This window comes from Amia ocellicauda, chromosome 18 (assembly GCF_036373705.1).
Source record: "Amia ocellicauda isolate fAmiCal2 chromosome 18, fAmiCal2.hap1, whole genome shotgun sequence".
Lineage (NCBI taxonomy): Eukaryota > Metazoa > Chordata > Actinopteri > Amiiformes > Amiidae > Amia > Amia ocellicauda.
The window spans coordinates 16,185,555-16,201,735 of NC_089867.1; the positions used below are offsets into that span (position 1 = coordinate 16,185,555).

The window sequence follows — 16,181 nt, forward strand, 5'->3', positions numbered from 1 at the left end:
TAGTATCACTCACTAGTGGGGATTGTGGTCATAAATATTCCAAAGCCAAGTTGAAGAAAACTGCAATTTATGGGGGTTTTTTAAACACACAAAGTGAACAAAAACATTGATCTCATGTTGTGGTGTTTGTCTCCACCATGTAGACAGTAATAATTGCAGACATGAGTCTTATGAGTGTTAAATGTACAGTATGTGACATGGTGAGAAATGCAAAGGAGCAGGTATGAATATTAACCTCAAAATTAAAAACACAGTGGGAGCTATCAGGGTTACTGAATATTTTAAAATCTTCTGAAATACCGAGAAGATAAAGTTAAAGGTTATATGCAATATCATTATATTTTCCCTGTAATCTATTCAGACTGTGCATGTAATACAGTTCAGCACTCTTGCTCTTATGCACTTACTAAAATATGCTTCCTTATACTCCTGGATACTTAGATATTATTGGCACATTTCATTTTACTGCAACTTCTGCTTTTCCTACCCTCTTCACTCACTATACAGAAATGAACTATATTATGTCTGCACCTGTTAGCTCATTGTACTAGGATGTGTGCTTATTGTATTTTGTATTGGTTGTATTACTGCACCTTTTAAATGCTTTAAAATGTTTCTTGTGTAAACTAAGTCGCCCTGGATTAGGTTGTCTGCTAATAAATACAAATGATAATGATGATTATAATAATAATGAGCCATGTGTGGAAGAAGGCTGCAGGTAGGGGATGTCAGTTAAAGATGGACATTTACTTCCTGTTTGACCTCTTGACTGATAGAAGACAACAAAGGGGGAAATTGTGTCATTATAAACAGCGTTTTTTTTGGGAAAGAGCACATTGAAAAATGAACCCAGACAGTAAACTAAGTTCACCAAATGTTGGTTTATGGTTGGCTTGATTGGCAAGTGGTCGTTTGGCAGACTAAGCATGGGACAATGTTCACCCAACAATTTCTCAACCTTGGTTTAGGTTTGCAAGTGGTCTGTTGGCATGCTAATTATAGCCAAACTTTGACCCAACAATTTACATTTAAAATAAAATACATGAAAATCAAATGAAATATATTTTTTAATGAAGTACAATATACAATTGAAAATATAAAACATTTAAATTAAAATAATAACTATAAATATTTATTAAAAATACAAAAAAAGTTGCAAAGCTGCTGCTACAAGGTAATATGCAATGTAATAAATATGTAATCCCATTGTTATCATTTTTAACAAGTAGACATTATTAAGCAGAGATCCTCAACATCACTGGTGCTTTGAACAGTAGTCAGATCCCCATCAAGGCACCCACAGGACTAAATTAAGCAGATTGTGTGAACAGGAGATCATTTCACAGTATAAAACAGGTGCATATGGCATTGACATTATCACTTACATGAAATTCAAAATGAGCTACAATTTAGCAACTGATGCAAATAATCCAACATTTGAATGACAATTATACAATGCCAGTGCTAGACAGGGTGTCAGACCTTGGATAATACTGTACATCATCCATAACTTGACCTAAATTATTCCCATATGGTCTATATAGTATTGTAATGATGGTTCCGGCCACAGCAAGATTTGAACCCTTCTGGAAATGGATGCTAGTGTGGGCGTAGGAAACGGTCAATTTGGGAAGAGCCGGGACAGAAAATTACTATAACCAGAGCAGGACATGTTGTAAAGGCAGTAGATAGATGCAGCATGGATGTGGCAGTAGGGTCACTTTTCACTAAAAACATCAGCTACATAGTAGAGGTGCTGTGAACAGAATACCATTGTACAACCGATAACTGTTTAAATGATATTCTAAACCAAAGCATTTTATTTTTTCATCACAAAGCGAAGGAAAGATGCGTGTGATGTGTATGTCGGCACAACTATGTGAGACTGACAGTAACCTGGTCAGCTTCTTTCATCTTCACAGTTCGTTATGAATAACTAACTGGTACATCTAACAGAGCAGATCACTCAGGCCTTGTTTCTTTGGCTTGTTACCTATTTGTAAAGGGACTGTTCAATATTACATGTAAATTGTTTAGAATGTTTTGCTGAGGTTTAGAGGGGTTGTTTTAGTTTTGTTCATATTTTGCTTTTATTAATCTATTAAGTAAAATGTGATCATTATTGAATTTGGTGAACAACTGTTGTAATCCTAATTATAATACAATACAATTATTGTTATGGCAAATAATGCCTTCCAAGCAGGTTCTAGACTTAAATGTCTAGGGGGGCTTCGTGGGACTGAATGGGGGGGGGGGTGCTGACAGTGTTTTGAGAAGTTACTCCTTCGTTCTTCAATTCTTTTCTGGTAATATTTTAGGGGGGCTGCGTGAAAATACAGAGTCTAGCGCCGCCCATGCTTCCAAGGTCAAGGGTTGAGGGCTCATCTGCGCATGAGCAAGTGAGTTCGAGTGAGGCCGTAATTTGGCGCTGCTCCGATTTATTAAAAGTATTTGAATAGAAAATATGTCCTTAAAATGGTTTTCTATTTTTATTTAAACATGCTCCTTTCTAGTGCGGGAGTCTATAGTGTTTATAATGAAGCTATATGACGTAGAAACTGGTTTAAAGTTGTATTGTTTTGGGGGAAACGTGGCGTCGTATGGACAGTGACTCGGAGCGCCCCGCTCGGAATGGCCGCCGGTCTCTTTCCGTAGCGAGTAACTGCGTGAGTCCCTATTGAGCTGGTCGTGTTGGGGGGCTGACAGTGTTTTGCGGAGCTACTTCTTCATTCCTCGATTCTGTGTTCATATTTTTAGGGGGGCTGAGTGAAAGTTTAAGGGTTGGCTGATGGTGCTTTGTCGAACTTTTTGAAAATACAGGGGAGCTAAAGGAAGCCCCTAAATATGGTCTAGGGCCACCAATGGTTTGCACAATACATCCCTCTTCATCAAGTTAAAATATTATTCAGGCACGCTAATGTGTTAATACAAAGTATTTGTTTTCAACTAAGACTAAATTGATGTAGACTATGGTTAAATAATTGTATATAGCATATCTTACTTTTTAAAGTTTTTTTATTTTTAAACAGTATTATGAGCATGGTGTTTTTACATCGTGCGGTACTAAATAAGTTGTTGATCTATATGAAACATGTATGATTTGTTATGAGGATATATTTATGAAACCTTATTTATAATGTGTTATATGTAATGTATACAATTAGTTTATATATGATGCTTAGAGGATACGATTATGTATTCCCTAAGACTGCTTATGTTTTATTTATTATAGTTATAATTCTATTTTATATAATTGTGTTATCTGTATTTATTATGCATGTTTGTATTTTTCTAGAGATTAGTAAATGACCCCTTGCAAGGCAAAACCAAGTTGCAAATTGTTTGCAAATATCATATGCCTAACGATGGACTTGCCCGCGTTGCAATGTGGTTTCCCATTGTGGTACTTCAAATACCACATACGGTAGTAATGTAGCATTAAAAAGCATCAATTAACATTAACGTAGATCAGAATATATTAGACTATGGGCAGGCAGAGGATGTTGGAATTGTGGGAGAGGAGATAGATGACTATGACGTTCACCCCACCACACCGGTCTGTATGCTTTCTGCGCTCAGTTGGCGACGTCATAATGGACGTGAAGTGTGAAGTTGACCACGCCCTACACTGTTTACTGATTGCTACGTCACTTTGCTACGTCACTATAATCTTCCCATTTGAAGCATAGTTTAAGGTCAACTGATCAGTTCGTTTAAACTTGTTGAGGAAGAAAGTTCTCTATTCTTCAGTCTTCAGTTTAGGCACAAGAACACAATGAAACCAGTGAGTTTTTCCTTCATACACTCATTGATCAATCTCTGCCTTCCTTCATGCTATATAAATGGATGGCTTAATTAGCTAATTATATTTAATCTACAATCTACAAATGCACTTCATTGTAATACATATACCTATGATTTGTAATGCTCATAAATGTGTGATGTATTGACAATGTACATTTTAATTTGTGTTAAATGTTGTCTGAGTTTATTAATATGTGTATGTGTGTACACTGTGTCCGTATGTGAGTTAATGTATGTGTCTCAGTGTGCAAGTGTGTTACTGTGCTGCTGTTGTGATCTGTGTGTGTGCTACTGTGAGCTGTGTGTTTGTATGTATTTGTGTGTGTATTGAGTGTTTATTTGCTTTTGTGTGTGTATTTAGATGTCATATGTGTGTTAATTTACTTTCCAGAGCGGCGGTCCCCTGCCTAAAACCCAGGTAGTGCACATTAATCTTGACTCCCCACTGGGGGTCAAGTTATTTGTGCCAGAAGGCTTCAATGGCACTTACTGCACCACCAAGCTGAGCCAGAGGGTAAGCAGCAGACTGGCACTGCGGTGCTCGGTTATCGACATTTCTATGAACACAATACTGTGTTGTTGTGGTGAACTGTATGTGAGTGTGTTAATGTGCTTTTGTTGCTGCAGCGACATCAGGAGAAGCCATACTTTGACCTGTGGGACCCACATTGCCGCCAGTTAGACAATCAGTACAATTCTCTGCAGGACCCTTACCTCAAGGAGTTCTATAAGAACAAGGCCAGGATCAGGAGTGTGACAAAGCATGGCCTGCTCACCCCAGAGAAGGAAGTAAGAGCAACACAAGTACACTTTATCAGCATTGTGTAGGTTGTGTAGGTCTGTTAGAGTATTCCATCCGGATCTTCAAAATCCACACTGAGGGCACACTGTTAGCTATTATTCCTGATCGTTTGTTTGTGTGTTTTTAATTCCAGGTTGTGTGCTCCTTGAAGGAGTTTAATGAATACTGTAATTACCTGAAGAGGAACAAGATGGACAGGGAGATGAGCTACAGGCAGCAGCAGGTACCGTACAGCTGACCCCTGTAGGCAGACAGAGCTCTACACACAACACACTGGACAGTAACACACTCACATACAGCTCAGGTTGTATTAGTCCCTGTGAAAGTTGCAGCTGGGTTTGTGACGGATTAGGAGTGTGTCCATTTGTCTTGTTGGAAGGGGTGTGTAGGTTCAGCCTGTCAAGAGGTGCTGTAGGGATGTGACCCAAACTATGTTGGTTGTGTCTTGCAGAAGGAGCTGGTAAAAGAGTTCCTGATTCTGCAGGAGCAGAAGATCATCCCAGAGGACGTGCCTGTCAGAGACATGAGGGAGTGGCTGCTGGAACAGGGCTGTAACTCGTTCTGGCAGCAGGGAGAGGCACGCAGGCTCAGGTGAGGGGGGAAGACACCGCAGCAACCCTGACTACAGAGTGGATGGACAGGCAGGGGAGTTAAGATCAGTGGCAACATATACAGAGACAGACAGACTTACACTGAATTGAATTGGAGGTCCAAAGTGGGAATGAGATGTTAGAATGATGTTGGCCATTGTAATGTTGTGTACATGTAGACATTCATGAGCTTGGGTATGTAAGTCAGCCTGGATAAAGGCTAGACAGACAGACAGGTGTGGTGACCCGCTATGTGTTCTGTGTGTAGGTGCCAGCAGGGCCAGCCCAAGGCAGACTGGCCTCTGAGCAGCGCTGAGCAGGTAAGATAGAGAGGACAGCGCCGACCCACAACCCCACAAACACACACAGTTACTGCTCGGCTCCCCACACTCACTGAAGCAGAGCACACCTGAAGTGCACTGATATTTTATAGACTTTCCTGATTAACTAATGTTCGATTCATTAAGTAAACAAACTAACATTTCTTTGTTTTCATTGTAACTTTTAAATGTTGTAAACTTGGACACCTGACTGATAGGAACTGCCTAATAACAAGAGGCTAGCGGCTAGGTTAGCCCTGTGTTGGCGTGCTGTGCCCTGTGTTGACATGCTGTGCCCTCTGACTAGGCCTGCAAGGTAAATCAGCGCCAGATGCTGCAGGAGCTGGAGGTGGAGGCCCGCAGGGAGCTGAGGCTGGAGCGGCGCTGGAAGGTACTGAGACTCTCCTCCTGCTGTCATCTCTGAACACAGCCGGGCAAGTGTCCCTTTCACACAAGTCCCTTTCTGCGTTTAACACGTTTCTCTTTGTCTCCTGCAGAAACCCTCAGTGAAGCCAGGCCTGCTGAAGGCGCTGCGCGAGGCCTACCGTATGAGAGGCAAAACTAGTAAGGCCCACAGACAGGAACGGCTGTGACTCCCCTTCATTCACTCGAATAATCTGACTTGAACCCTGTCAGACTAGACTGTACTGTTGACTCCTAATGTAGAACAGAAAGAGTACTAGACTTGGGGTCTGAGCAGTGAGTTGCCCTCTCTGACTCTTCTCACAGCCATCCGCAATCTGAAGCCCGTGTGTTTCTCCTCTTTTATGCCACAGAGATTGTCCCAACTGCTGCTGAGGACGGGCAGAGTGCCATGTCTGATCGCCAGCCAACCCCACCTGTCCAGCTGTCTGACCGGTGAGTCCTGCTGCTTCTAACTGCACAGAGCTAGGGCTGGAGTCCTGTGTGTGCATACACACGTTTAGGAGTTCACACATGTTGGTTTCCTGTGCTGTCTGTGTGTGTATGATCACTGCTGTCACTGTCTATGACATACTTCCTCTCCATGACAGCATTGTCTCTCTCTTTTCACAGAGTCAAAACAGTGGTGCAAGAGCAAAGGAGACCGAGAGTGAGTACCTGTACCTGTATATGCAGGGATATGAATTTCTGTTTATAATGTCAGGTTCTGTGTATCCCACTGCAGGGGTTTAACCCTTTAACACTTTCTCGACAATAATCTGAGAAATAAATTCTAACTAGAGACTGGGAGTTTTTTCAAACAACGTCTTACTCACGTATATAGGGTCTTCCTAGCCTGAGCTACAGGCTTGCACAATCGTCCATCTCTCAGAGTGTACAGTTCTAATTTGCATACGCTCGTGTTTTTGATTCTTTTACTCGGCTGATCAACCCTGTATAATATGAAACCTCAGCTACACCTTTTTCTTTCATTTGATATAAGATAAATGCATATGGCACAAACTATCAAGGAGCTACACGCATATAAATACAGATGAAAATGTTAATATAGTATTGCTGCGGTTGCCCCTAGTGGAATCAGCCCGCCATCTACCGCAGGAGCCACAGCGCTGATGGGATCTGGGCCCTGCTGTAGATTAAGCAGACATTACCACTTGAGGACAGTATAGCGTTGATAACCATCTCTGATACCATGATTAAGATCCCTGCTGTGCAGTCTCCCAGCTGCTCACTGTCACTTCTTGCTTTGTCTCAGGTCACTGTGGAAAAGCTGCTGGGCACCATTGCAGAGACCGTAGTGTCGAGGGCAGTGCAGACAGTAAAGACTGCTGTTTTGCCCACCATGCTGGGCAGGGAGCAGGGGTCAGAGGGGGAATGCCTGCCCCTCACCTCTCCGGAGTCTCTCAGCAGCGGCAGCCTGACCCCTCACAGCAGCGGCAGATTCAATGAGTTGTACCCGTGCAGCTTCAGCTCTCAGTCTTCCTCCTGGGACCCGGACCAGCTGAGCCCCACTGTGCTTGATAACAGAGTTGGGGGAGAGAGCTCCCCCCTCCCAGGCCAGCAGGGCAAGTCAGTAGACAGGCAGGAGGCAGTGCTGAGAGACTGCGCTGCGGACATTGTCAGTCTCGTCCAGCAGGAGGCGGAGCTGGAGACGAACAGACATTCTTCCACTGCTCTAGCCATCAGGTTGGAAGAGGGAGAGGCTGCCCGCACAGAAAACAGTAGCAGACTGGGTTCCCTGTGCCTCACGGATCTTGAGCAGAGGCTTGTGGATCCGATCTGCGGCATTGTGGCGAGGGCAGACGATACCCTGCCACCTCCCCCAGTGCCCTCTGATCCCAGAGACTCTGCCCAGATCCCCCCCTGCCACAAGGCGTCCTCGGAGGCAATCCTCTCCATGGCTGACAGTCCAGGTGAGAATGACTGTGAATGAGTGAATGAGTCAGCGTCCCTGGGCTCACAGCAGACCGCCTGGGCACGCGCCACACGCTTTACGGCTTAGTGGTACAGTGGTCAGCTGAGTGGTCAGTGTGTATCTACGAGTGTCTTTCCAATCTGTGACTATTTATAGAACATTGTTTTAGTCAATGGCTAAAAATGATCTGTACATTATGAATGATGATAATTATTTCAAACAGCATCAGTAGTTGTGTAATCAAGATTTCTGTGACTGAAAGCACTCCCTTGATCAGCACCATGAAAAGAGTTAAAAATTCTTCCCATGCAGGTGGCCAAGTGGACAGTCTGGGGCATGAGGCTGAAAGGACCCAGACACCCCATTCCAGTGCTGCTGCAGGGAGGGCCTCCCCGCCTCGCGATAACATAAGCACGGAGGTCAGGCAGCAGCCGCGGCAGCCCTCAGCCTCCTCCTCCACCTCCTATTCGTCCTCCTCCTCTGGGGCGTCGTCCGTGGCGTCTGCCCTGACGGAGGACATGATTGCTGGGCTGCTATACAGACTCAGCCCCGAGCCGCACAGCCCTCTCACTGCGTTGGCGGTGGATTTGGTGGACTCTGTGCTGCAGGAGGTGTCAGAGGACTGGGAGCTGAGCACAGCGCTGGAGCAGCAATGCGCGGGCAAGGAGGGCCTCCGCTCTCACCCCGACAGCGTCAGGGCAGCCGTGAGCTCTGCCCCCCAGCAGCTGGTGCGGAACAGCGAAGACCTTAGCTCCACCATCACCAGCTCCGTCATGGAGCAGCTGAACCAGGCCTTCCTGGGCTTGGACCGCTCCCAGAGTGTGACCAGCCTGCCACCATGCTCCCCCTCGTTCGAGCCCGCCGAGGCCCAGGAACTGAGCGACACCCAGGAGGATGAGGAGCAGCTGCCTGCCAGCCTGGCTATGACGCCCACTGCGGTACGTACAGTGTGAGCAGGTCAGCCCTGAAGCTGCATAAACAAATACACAATGTCTGGGCCAAAGGATGGCTTATTATCCTTTTACTCTGCTTCACAAGAGTGAGTTTGTTTTAGTGAAATTATGGGCTGGTTAAGTTCAGTTTAATTGTTTCTTATGTTAACTTTAATATTCCCTTGGAAAACAGCAGGCAAACATAGAACTGAGGGATCGGATGTGTGACGAGGGGAGCTCCCTTGGCGAGGAGGAACAGGTGACGAAGCTGGCCACACTCAATGGCCTGCTGGTCAGGGCATCGATGGACGCCCTGATTCCTACCAGCGTTGCTCCAGTGGAGGAGCATCTCGCAGCAGACAGTCCAGGTGAGAATGACTGTGACTCTACCTGTACAGCGCTCCTTCATACACTGAGTTCTGAGTCAGCGTCCCTGGGCTCACAGCAGCCCGCCTGCGCACACGGCACACATTTTACAGCTGAGTGGCTGAATGGTACACTACCGTTCAAAAGTTTGGGGTCACTTAGAAATGTCCTTGTTTTCCATGAAAACATACTTGAAATCAGTTTGAATAGGAAATATAGCAAAATGAATAGGAACTATAGTCATTGACAAGGTTAGAAATAATGATTTTTAATTGAAATAATGATTGTGTCCTTCAAACTCTGCATTCATCAAAGAATCCTCCATTTGCAGCAATTACAACCTTGCAAACCTTTGGCATCCTAGTTGTCAGTTTGTTGAGGTAATCTGAAGTGATTTCACCCCATGCTTCCTGAAGCACCACCCACAAGTTGGATTGGCTTGATGGACATTTCTTACGTACCATAAAGTCAAGCTGCTCCCACAACAGCTCAATAGGGTTGAGATCCAGTGACTGTGCTGGCCACTCCATTGTAGACAGAATACCAGCTGACTGCTTCTTCCCTAAATAGTTTTTGCATAGTTTGGAGCTTTGCTTTGGGACATTGTCCTGCTGTAGGAGGAAATTGGCTCCAATCAAGCGCCGTCCACAGGGTATGGCATTGCGTTGCAAAATGGAGTGAAAGCCTTCCTTCTTCAGGATCCCTTTTACCCTGTACAAATCTCCCACTTCACCACCACCAAAGCACCCCCAGACCATCACATTGCCTCCACCATGCTTGACAGATGGCATCATAACTCCTCCAGCATCTTTTCATTTGGTCTGCGTCTCACGAATGTTCTTCTTTGTGATCCAAACAACTTAGATTCGTCTGTCCATAACACTTTTTTCCAGTCTTCCTCTGTCCAGTGTCTGTGTTCTTTTGCCCATCTTAATCTTTTCTTTTTATTGGCCAGTCTGAGATATGGCTTTATCTTTGCAACTCTTCCTAGCAGGCCAGAATCCCGGAGTTGCCTCTTCACTTGACTTTGAAACTATTTAATGAAGCTGCTAGTTGAGGACCTGTGAGGCGTCTGTTTCTCAAACTAGACACTCTAATGTATTTGTCCTCTTGCTCAGTTGTGCACCGGGGCCTCCCACTCCTCTTTCTGTTCTGGTTAGAGCCAGTCTGCGCTGTTCTGTGAAGGGAGGAGTACACAGCGCTGTATGAGATCTTAAGTTTCTTGGCAATTTCTCGCATGGAATAGCCTTCATTTCTCAGAACAAGAATAGACTGACAAGTTTCAGAAGAAAGTTATTTGTTTCTGGCCATTTTGAGCCTGTAATCGAACCCACAATTGCTGATGCTCCAGATACTCAACTAGTCTAAAGAAGGCCAGTTTTATTGTTTCTTTAGTCAGCACTACAGTTTTCATCTGTGCTAACATAATTGCAAAAGGGTTTTCAAATGATCAATTAGCCTTTTAAAATGATAAACTTGGATTAGCAAACACAACGTGCCATTGGCACACAGGACTGATGGTTGCTGATAATGGGCCTCTGTACGCCTATGTAGATATTCCATTACAAATCAGCCGTTTCCAACTACAGTAGTCATTTACAACATTAACAATGTCTACACTGTATTTCTGATCAATTTGATGTTATTTTAATGGACAACAAAATTGCTTTTCTTATGAAAACAAGGAAATTTCTAAGTGACACCAAACTAAATGTGTATCTACGAGTATCTTTCCAATCTGGGACTATTTATAGAACACTGTTTTCGTTATTGGTTTAAAATTATCTTAACATTATGAAACCGAAAACCTTTCCTTTGTCTTCAGTGTTTCCTTACAAATCCAGTTTGAATCCAAAGCTAGACTGTAGTTTCCCTTTAGTGGCTTGTAACCCTCCAGTTTGTGCGCAGATACTGTACTGTGGCTCTCGTGATGTGATATCTTGCGTGATTCGCCTTTATTATTTAACACTAGAAGCGCACCTGGTTTTAGTTGCATAAACACAAATCAAGTACAAGTCACGATCTCTACCTCTCCTGTCTACAGTCTTTCATGTGCTTGAAAAACACACGCATTGTAAAGCATTACAAGTGTCTTCTTAAAACTGTAGTCAGATTGAGTGGACACGGAGAGCGTTTATGCTGCAAATAAACATTTCATTTATTTGTTTTTACTGTGCTGTGTGAGTTTGGGAAAAAAAGCGCTTTATTTCTACAAATCATATTAATGTTTTATGTTCATATTTCCATGTAAATAGCCTACTCCAATTGTGCTAGTTTTATTTGATCGTTTTGGTTATAGGTAGTTCGAAATGTCAGCGCTTCTAGTGTAAACCGTTTAATCATCTGTCATTATAATGAAGAAAGAAAAAAAAAGTCTGCTTGATTAGAGAAAATTTCGATCGTCGATCAATTCATTAGTTGATTAATAGACACGATTAATCGAGGCAGCCCTAATTATGAATGATAATTATTTTTAACAGCATCAGTAGTTGTGTAATCAAGATTTCTGTGACTGAAAGCACTCCCTTGAACAGCACCGTGAAAAGAGTTAACAATTCTTCCCATGCAGGTGGCCAAGTGGACAGTCTGGGGCATGAGGCTGAAAGGACCCAGACTCCCCACTCCAGTGCTGCTGCAGGGAGGGCCTCCCCGCCTCGCGATAACATAAGCACGGAGGTCAGGCAGCAGCCGTGGCAGCCCTCAGCCTCCTCCTCCACCTCCTATTCGTCCTCCTCCTCTGGGGCGTCGTCCGTGGCGTCTGCCCTGACGGAGGACATGATTGCTGGGCTGCTCTACAGACTCAGCCCCGAGCCGCACAGCCCTCTCACTGCGTTGGCGGTGGATTTGGTGGACTCTGTGCTGCAGGAGGTGTCAGAGGACTGGGAGCTGAGCACAGCGCTGGAGCAGCAATGCGCGGGCAAGGAGGGCCTCCGCTCTCACCCCGACAGCGTCAGGGCAGCCGTGAGCTCTGCCCCCCAGCAGCTGGTGCAACACAGTGGCTCCCCAGCTGCCCTGAGGAGTGCACTGAGCTCCGGGAGTGAAGACCTTAGGTCCGCCATCACCAGCTCCGTCGTGGAGCAGCTGAACCAGGCCTTCCTGGGCTTGGACCGCTCCCAGAGGGTGACCAGCCCAGTGGCCAGGGAGCTGCAGTCCAGGAGCAGGGTGTCTCCACCAGTGGAGCTGGAGATGCCCAGCACCAGCCTGCCACTGTGCTCCCCCTCGTTCGAGCCCGCCAAGGCCCAGGAACTGAGCGACACCCAGGAGGATGAGGAGCAGCTGCCTGCCAGCCTGGCTATGACGCCCACTGCGGTACGTACAGTGTGAGCAGGTCAGCCCTATTATCCTTTTACTCTGCTTCACAAGAGTGAGTTTGTTTTAGTGAAAGCATGGGCTGGTTAAGTTAAGTTTGATTGTTTCTTATGTCTACTTTAATATTCCCTTGGAAAACAGCAGGCAAACATAGAACTGATTTCTGTATGTTTTTATTACATCTATATATTAGTTTGGCTGCTGATCCTGCAGCAGCCCTATGCTTTAGCCCGTCACTCTGACTGTCACACAGCCACACACTCCAGCATGATGACCTCAGTAGAGCTGTCTGTCTATAGCGTTTGTACTGAGACTCTGCCCTGTCTGTACACAGGACCTACCGACACAGCCAGGAGCTGCAGGCCAGGCCAGAGGAGAAGAGCCAGAGGATCTCCCAGCAGGTACGTAGCGATGAGATGAGTCTCTCAGTGGGAAGCATGCTGTTTCTCTCCATTGGGTTGTTTTGTTTTCATGAGGGCCACTCAAAAATGTACCTCACAGGTGAAGACATTTTTGTGGCTGTACTTTCCTGCAACACTTGAGCTCTGAACCAAATCCAGAAGCCAGAGTAACAGGACAGTCTTGGGGGAGGTGGTGAAGGGGGACAGAAACAACAGTGTTTCACTCTGTGTTTCAGGGGCTGCTGAGGCGCCGAGAAAGGACAAACCGTCAAAGAAGGAGCACATTCGCCACTTCCTCTGCCGGGTCTCGAGGTCATTCTCACAGCTGCGCAACGTGAGGGTGTCACCCGAGCCTTCCAGGCCGAAGAGCATTTGAGAGCACAGAGGTACGGAAGCGAGGGGCGCAAAGCTAGGAGCTGCAACCACGGAAGTAAAGGGGTGATAACCTTAAAAAAGAGCAGCGCTGCATCTCTGAGAAATCGGCAGGGCTGCATCTGAGAAAACGTCTACCGGACTTCAAATGTTGTGCCAGAATTGACGTACACAATACCAGGCTCATTATTTTTAGGATTAGGTTGAAGTAGTGTTAGTGTTGAAGTGGATAAAAGTAGGGCTGTGTTGGTGAACAGTATACCGCATGACCACGGAAACAAGATTCATCAGCAATACTGGCTTTTTAAAATATAAAGCTGTGCTAAATAATCTACAAGAAGCTCTTTGAAGACGCTGGTGTATCAAAAAAAGAGATGCAGACTTAAACTACGTGGGGCTTCAGGCCCATTAACACGGCTTCAGGATCGCTACAGTATGTTGGTATTTTGGGCACAGAATCTCCACACACACTGTAACTGAAAGCACACATTTGTAACACAAAATGTAACAGTAATTTACACATTGCTCTTTTAAATATTTCTTTGAATCTAAAAGGTGTATATGAAGTGCTCATTTTGAAGTCGGGATTTTAAGTCAGCACAAAACTAATTGCAATGGAATGCACATCACTTTTATATCTTTATTTTATTTGGTTGGTATGTATTTGTACTGAATATCTGTCACTGGCAAAGCACTAGATTGCCCTCATGTTGTATGGCAATTTGTAGTTAGTAGAGTTGTTTTGTGATATTCATTTTATGTTTTTTTATTTATTTGTAGATAGTTGGAGACAAGCAGGGACCCGTCCTGCACGCCCCTGCACAATCGACGCTCTCCAGCAAGGACGCCAGCACACTTAGACAGGGCTTAAGAACTTAAATTTAGCTGGCTGCCCACTATGGAAGCATGTAGGGGATTTTATTCAAAGTCCAATGCAAAATGGAACATGATTACGCCATCCCATAATTGTAGAATTATGTTCCATTGATGCACGCATTGTTTGGGACAAAATTAAAATGCAATGTGAAACACCATTGCAAACGCATATTCAAAACAGCTTCAAGATTAACTTTATTCAAATGATAATGCAATTGTGTAAAGTGAAGAACAGCGCCCCCCTTTGCAGTTTTATTTCCTAGAGGCCAACAGACAGCTGGGAGGGAGCCTAAAAGGATGTGTAAGAAAGCATGGCGACGTCTGCAGGGTCTGCACAATTTTAAGTGCATTAACTAATTGTAGAGCTATAGAACATATAAATAAATATACACACCTTTTTTCAATTTAACTAACTCCAATGATTTAGTCAAATAGACTACACCAAATTAAGACAGGTGGCTGTTAAATTAAATTACCTGATGAGTGTCTTCACTAAACAGTTTTCAAATAAAAAAAATTAATACTTTGAGAAAAAATTGATGAAGAAACATTGCTGTGATGATGATTTCTCCTTTTGCGATTTGTGCTGGCTGTGAAGTATCATTTTACATTTTCTACTGTAAATATCGCTCATCCACAATACCTGATGACATTCTCTTAAACATTGGCCAGTTTGTATATACGTATGTCAGTGGCATATTTTGAGATTTTTCTTGTCAGACATCGCAGATTAGATTTTTTCACCACGTTTTGTTTAGTAAATATGGATCATAATTACATATTCATATTTAGTTCATATAATTTCCATAAAGCTGGCCTCTTCGCATGATCGTACTATTAGCAGGAACTGGATAATATAACTTCCAGTTTGATAGCTGTTGGGGGGGCTCCTGCGCGAAACTATCCCTGATTAGATTGCTTCTGGGAAATTGTCTACAGATATAGCAATGCTAGCCTTGAGACTTGAGTCGTGGTCCGTAATTCGGTCAGAAGGTCAGGCAATCAGGCAAACAAACTAATAGGGAATCCAGCAATCATAATTTGCGAAAAACTGGCAAGGGTCAAAACACGAGGGGCAATACAAGTAGAAAAGGCTCAGAAATGACACGGGAGAGAAACCAAGACTTCTCCAGGATGCCTGGGACTGGGGGGGTATAAATAGGGATGGAAAGGGCAGGGTTAACTGGGGACAGGTGTGGCGAATGATATGATGATAAGGGAATTAACCGATCAAGTTAAAGGTGGGCAGCAATTCAAAACGTGGGCAACTCTGGCTGTTACACGTGAGCAATTCTGAAAAGTCTATTGTTTTATATTATTGTACATTTTTCAATATTACAAATAGAAACAATAAACACTTGTATAATTATTCTAATCTTTATGTATACGTTTGCCTTTCTTTACATTTACCCTGTGTTATACTGTATTTTTGATATCTATATCAAATCGTTTTTTCCTTTTGGCTGTTATTGCCTATATTATTGACTTCATATTTTTTTACCATTAAACTGTTGAAAATGTGGTATATGAAATATAGTTTGTATTGTAAATCTATTTCTGACTTTTATGGCCTGTTTATTACCTCTACCTATTTTAATAGAACTCATGAAATTTCACCTTTCGGCTATATAGCGCCCCCTTTTGGCGGATTGTAATACTAACATAAGAACCTGTCACAGTTAGGTTTCTAAGGGTTTAAGGTGTTTTGCTATTTGCTGAACTATTTCATGCTTAAGTTATCATGCACTAATACTTAGTGTTTTATGCAGCTGGTCAATTTTATTTTACACTGGTGATCGAAACGTTTTCACGTAGATTGAAGCGCAATGCTGCTTTTCTTTCATATATGTTGCGCATGCGCTAGAACAGGTGGCTAAAAGAGGTGCAGTTTGTCTGTTGATAAATTGGAAATGTATGTCTATTTACAAAAGGTATGTGTGCCATATATTAACGTGCTGATAAGAGAATGAGCCCGTGTGGGGAGCTGTGAGGGTGTGTTGAGGTTCCCCTCCCCAGAATATAGTTCAGTAAAAGGCATCAAACATTACAAATTCAAATTTACATTATACAA

At 43.8% G+C, this 16,181-nt stretch overlaps 2 protein-coding genes across 2 annotated transcripts; both read left to right on the forward strand.

Annotated features, from left to right (window-relative positions):
* The first annotated feature begins 3,612 nt into the window (after positions 1-3,612).
* On the forward strand, positions 3,613-5,238 carry LOC136714136 (fibrous sheath-interacting protein 2-like). Its single transcript, XM_066691449.1, has 5 exons — positions 3,613-3,784; positions 4,196-4,318; positions 4,432-4,593; positions 4,740-4,829; positions 5,058-5,238. Exons 1-5 carry the CDS (start codon positions 3,776-3,778, stop codon positions 5,199-5,201), a joined length of 528 nt encoding a protein of 175 aa, XP_066547546.1. The 5' UTR covers positions 3,613-3,775; the 3' UTR covers positions 5,202-5,238.
* A 779-nt stretch (positions 5,239-6,017) lies between these two features.
* LOC136713587 (uncharacterized) lies at positions 6,018-15,504 on the forward strand. Its single transcript, XM_066690718.1, has 10 exons — positions 6,018-6,080; positions 6,293-6,374; positions 6,552-6,588; positions 7,195-7,852; positions 8,167-8,792; positions 8,980-9,154; positions 11,722-12,461; positions 12,796-12,862; positions 13,099-13,248; positions 14,015-15,504. The coding sequence occupies exons 1-9, from the start codon at positions 6,065-6,067 to the stop codon at positions 13,236-13,238; spliced, it is 2,541 nt and encodes an 846-aa protein (XP_066546815.1). The 5' UTR covers positions 6,018-6,064; the 3' UTR covers positions 13,239-13,248; positions 14,015-15,504.
* Positions 15,505-16,181: the final 677 nt, after the last annotated feature.

Bases quoted from the DNA above. Each gene is read 5' to 3' on its own strand.
- LOC136714136 (XM_066691449.1), top strand. The intron at 4,319-4,431 runs GTAAGCAGCAGA...TTGTTGCTGCAG, and splicing joins CCACCAAGCTGAGCCAGAGG to CGACATCAGGAGAAGCCATA. The intron at 4,830-5,057 runs GTACCGTACAGC...TGTGTCTTGCAG, and splicing joins TGAGCTACAGGCAGCAGCAG to AAGGAGCTGGTAAAAGAGTT.
- LOC136713587 (XM_066690718.1), top strand. The intron at 6,375-6,551 runs GTGAGTCCTGCT...CTCTTTTCACAG, and splicing joins CCTGTCCAGCTGTCTGACCG to AGTCAAAACAGTGGTGCAAG. The intron at 12,863-13,098 runs GTACGTAGCGAT...TCTGTGTTTCAG, and splicing joins GCCAGAGGATCTCCCAGCAG to GGGCTGCTGAGGCGCCGAGA.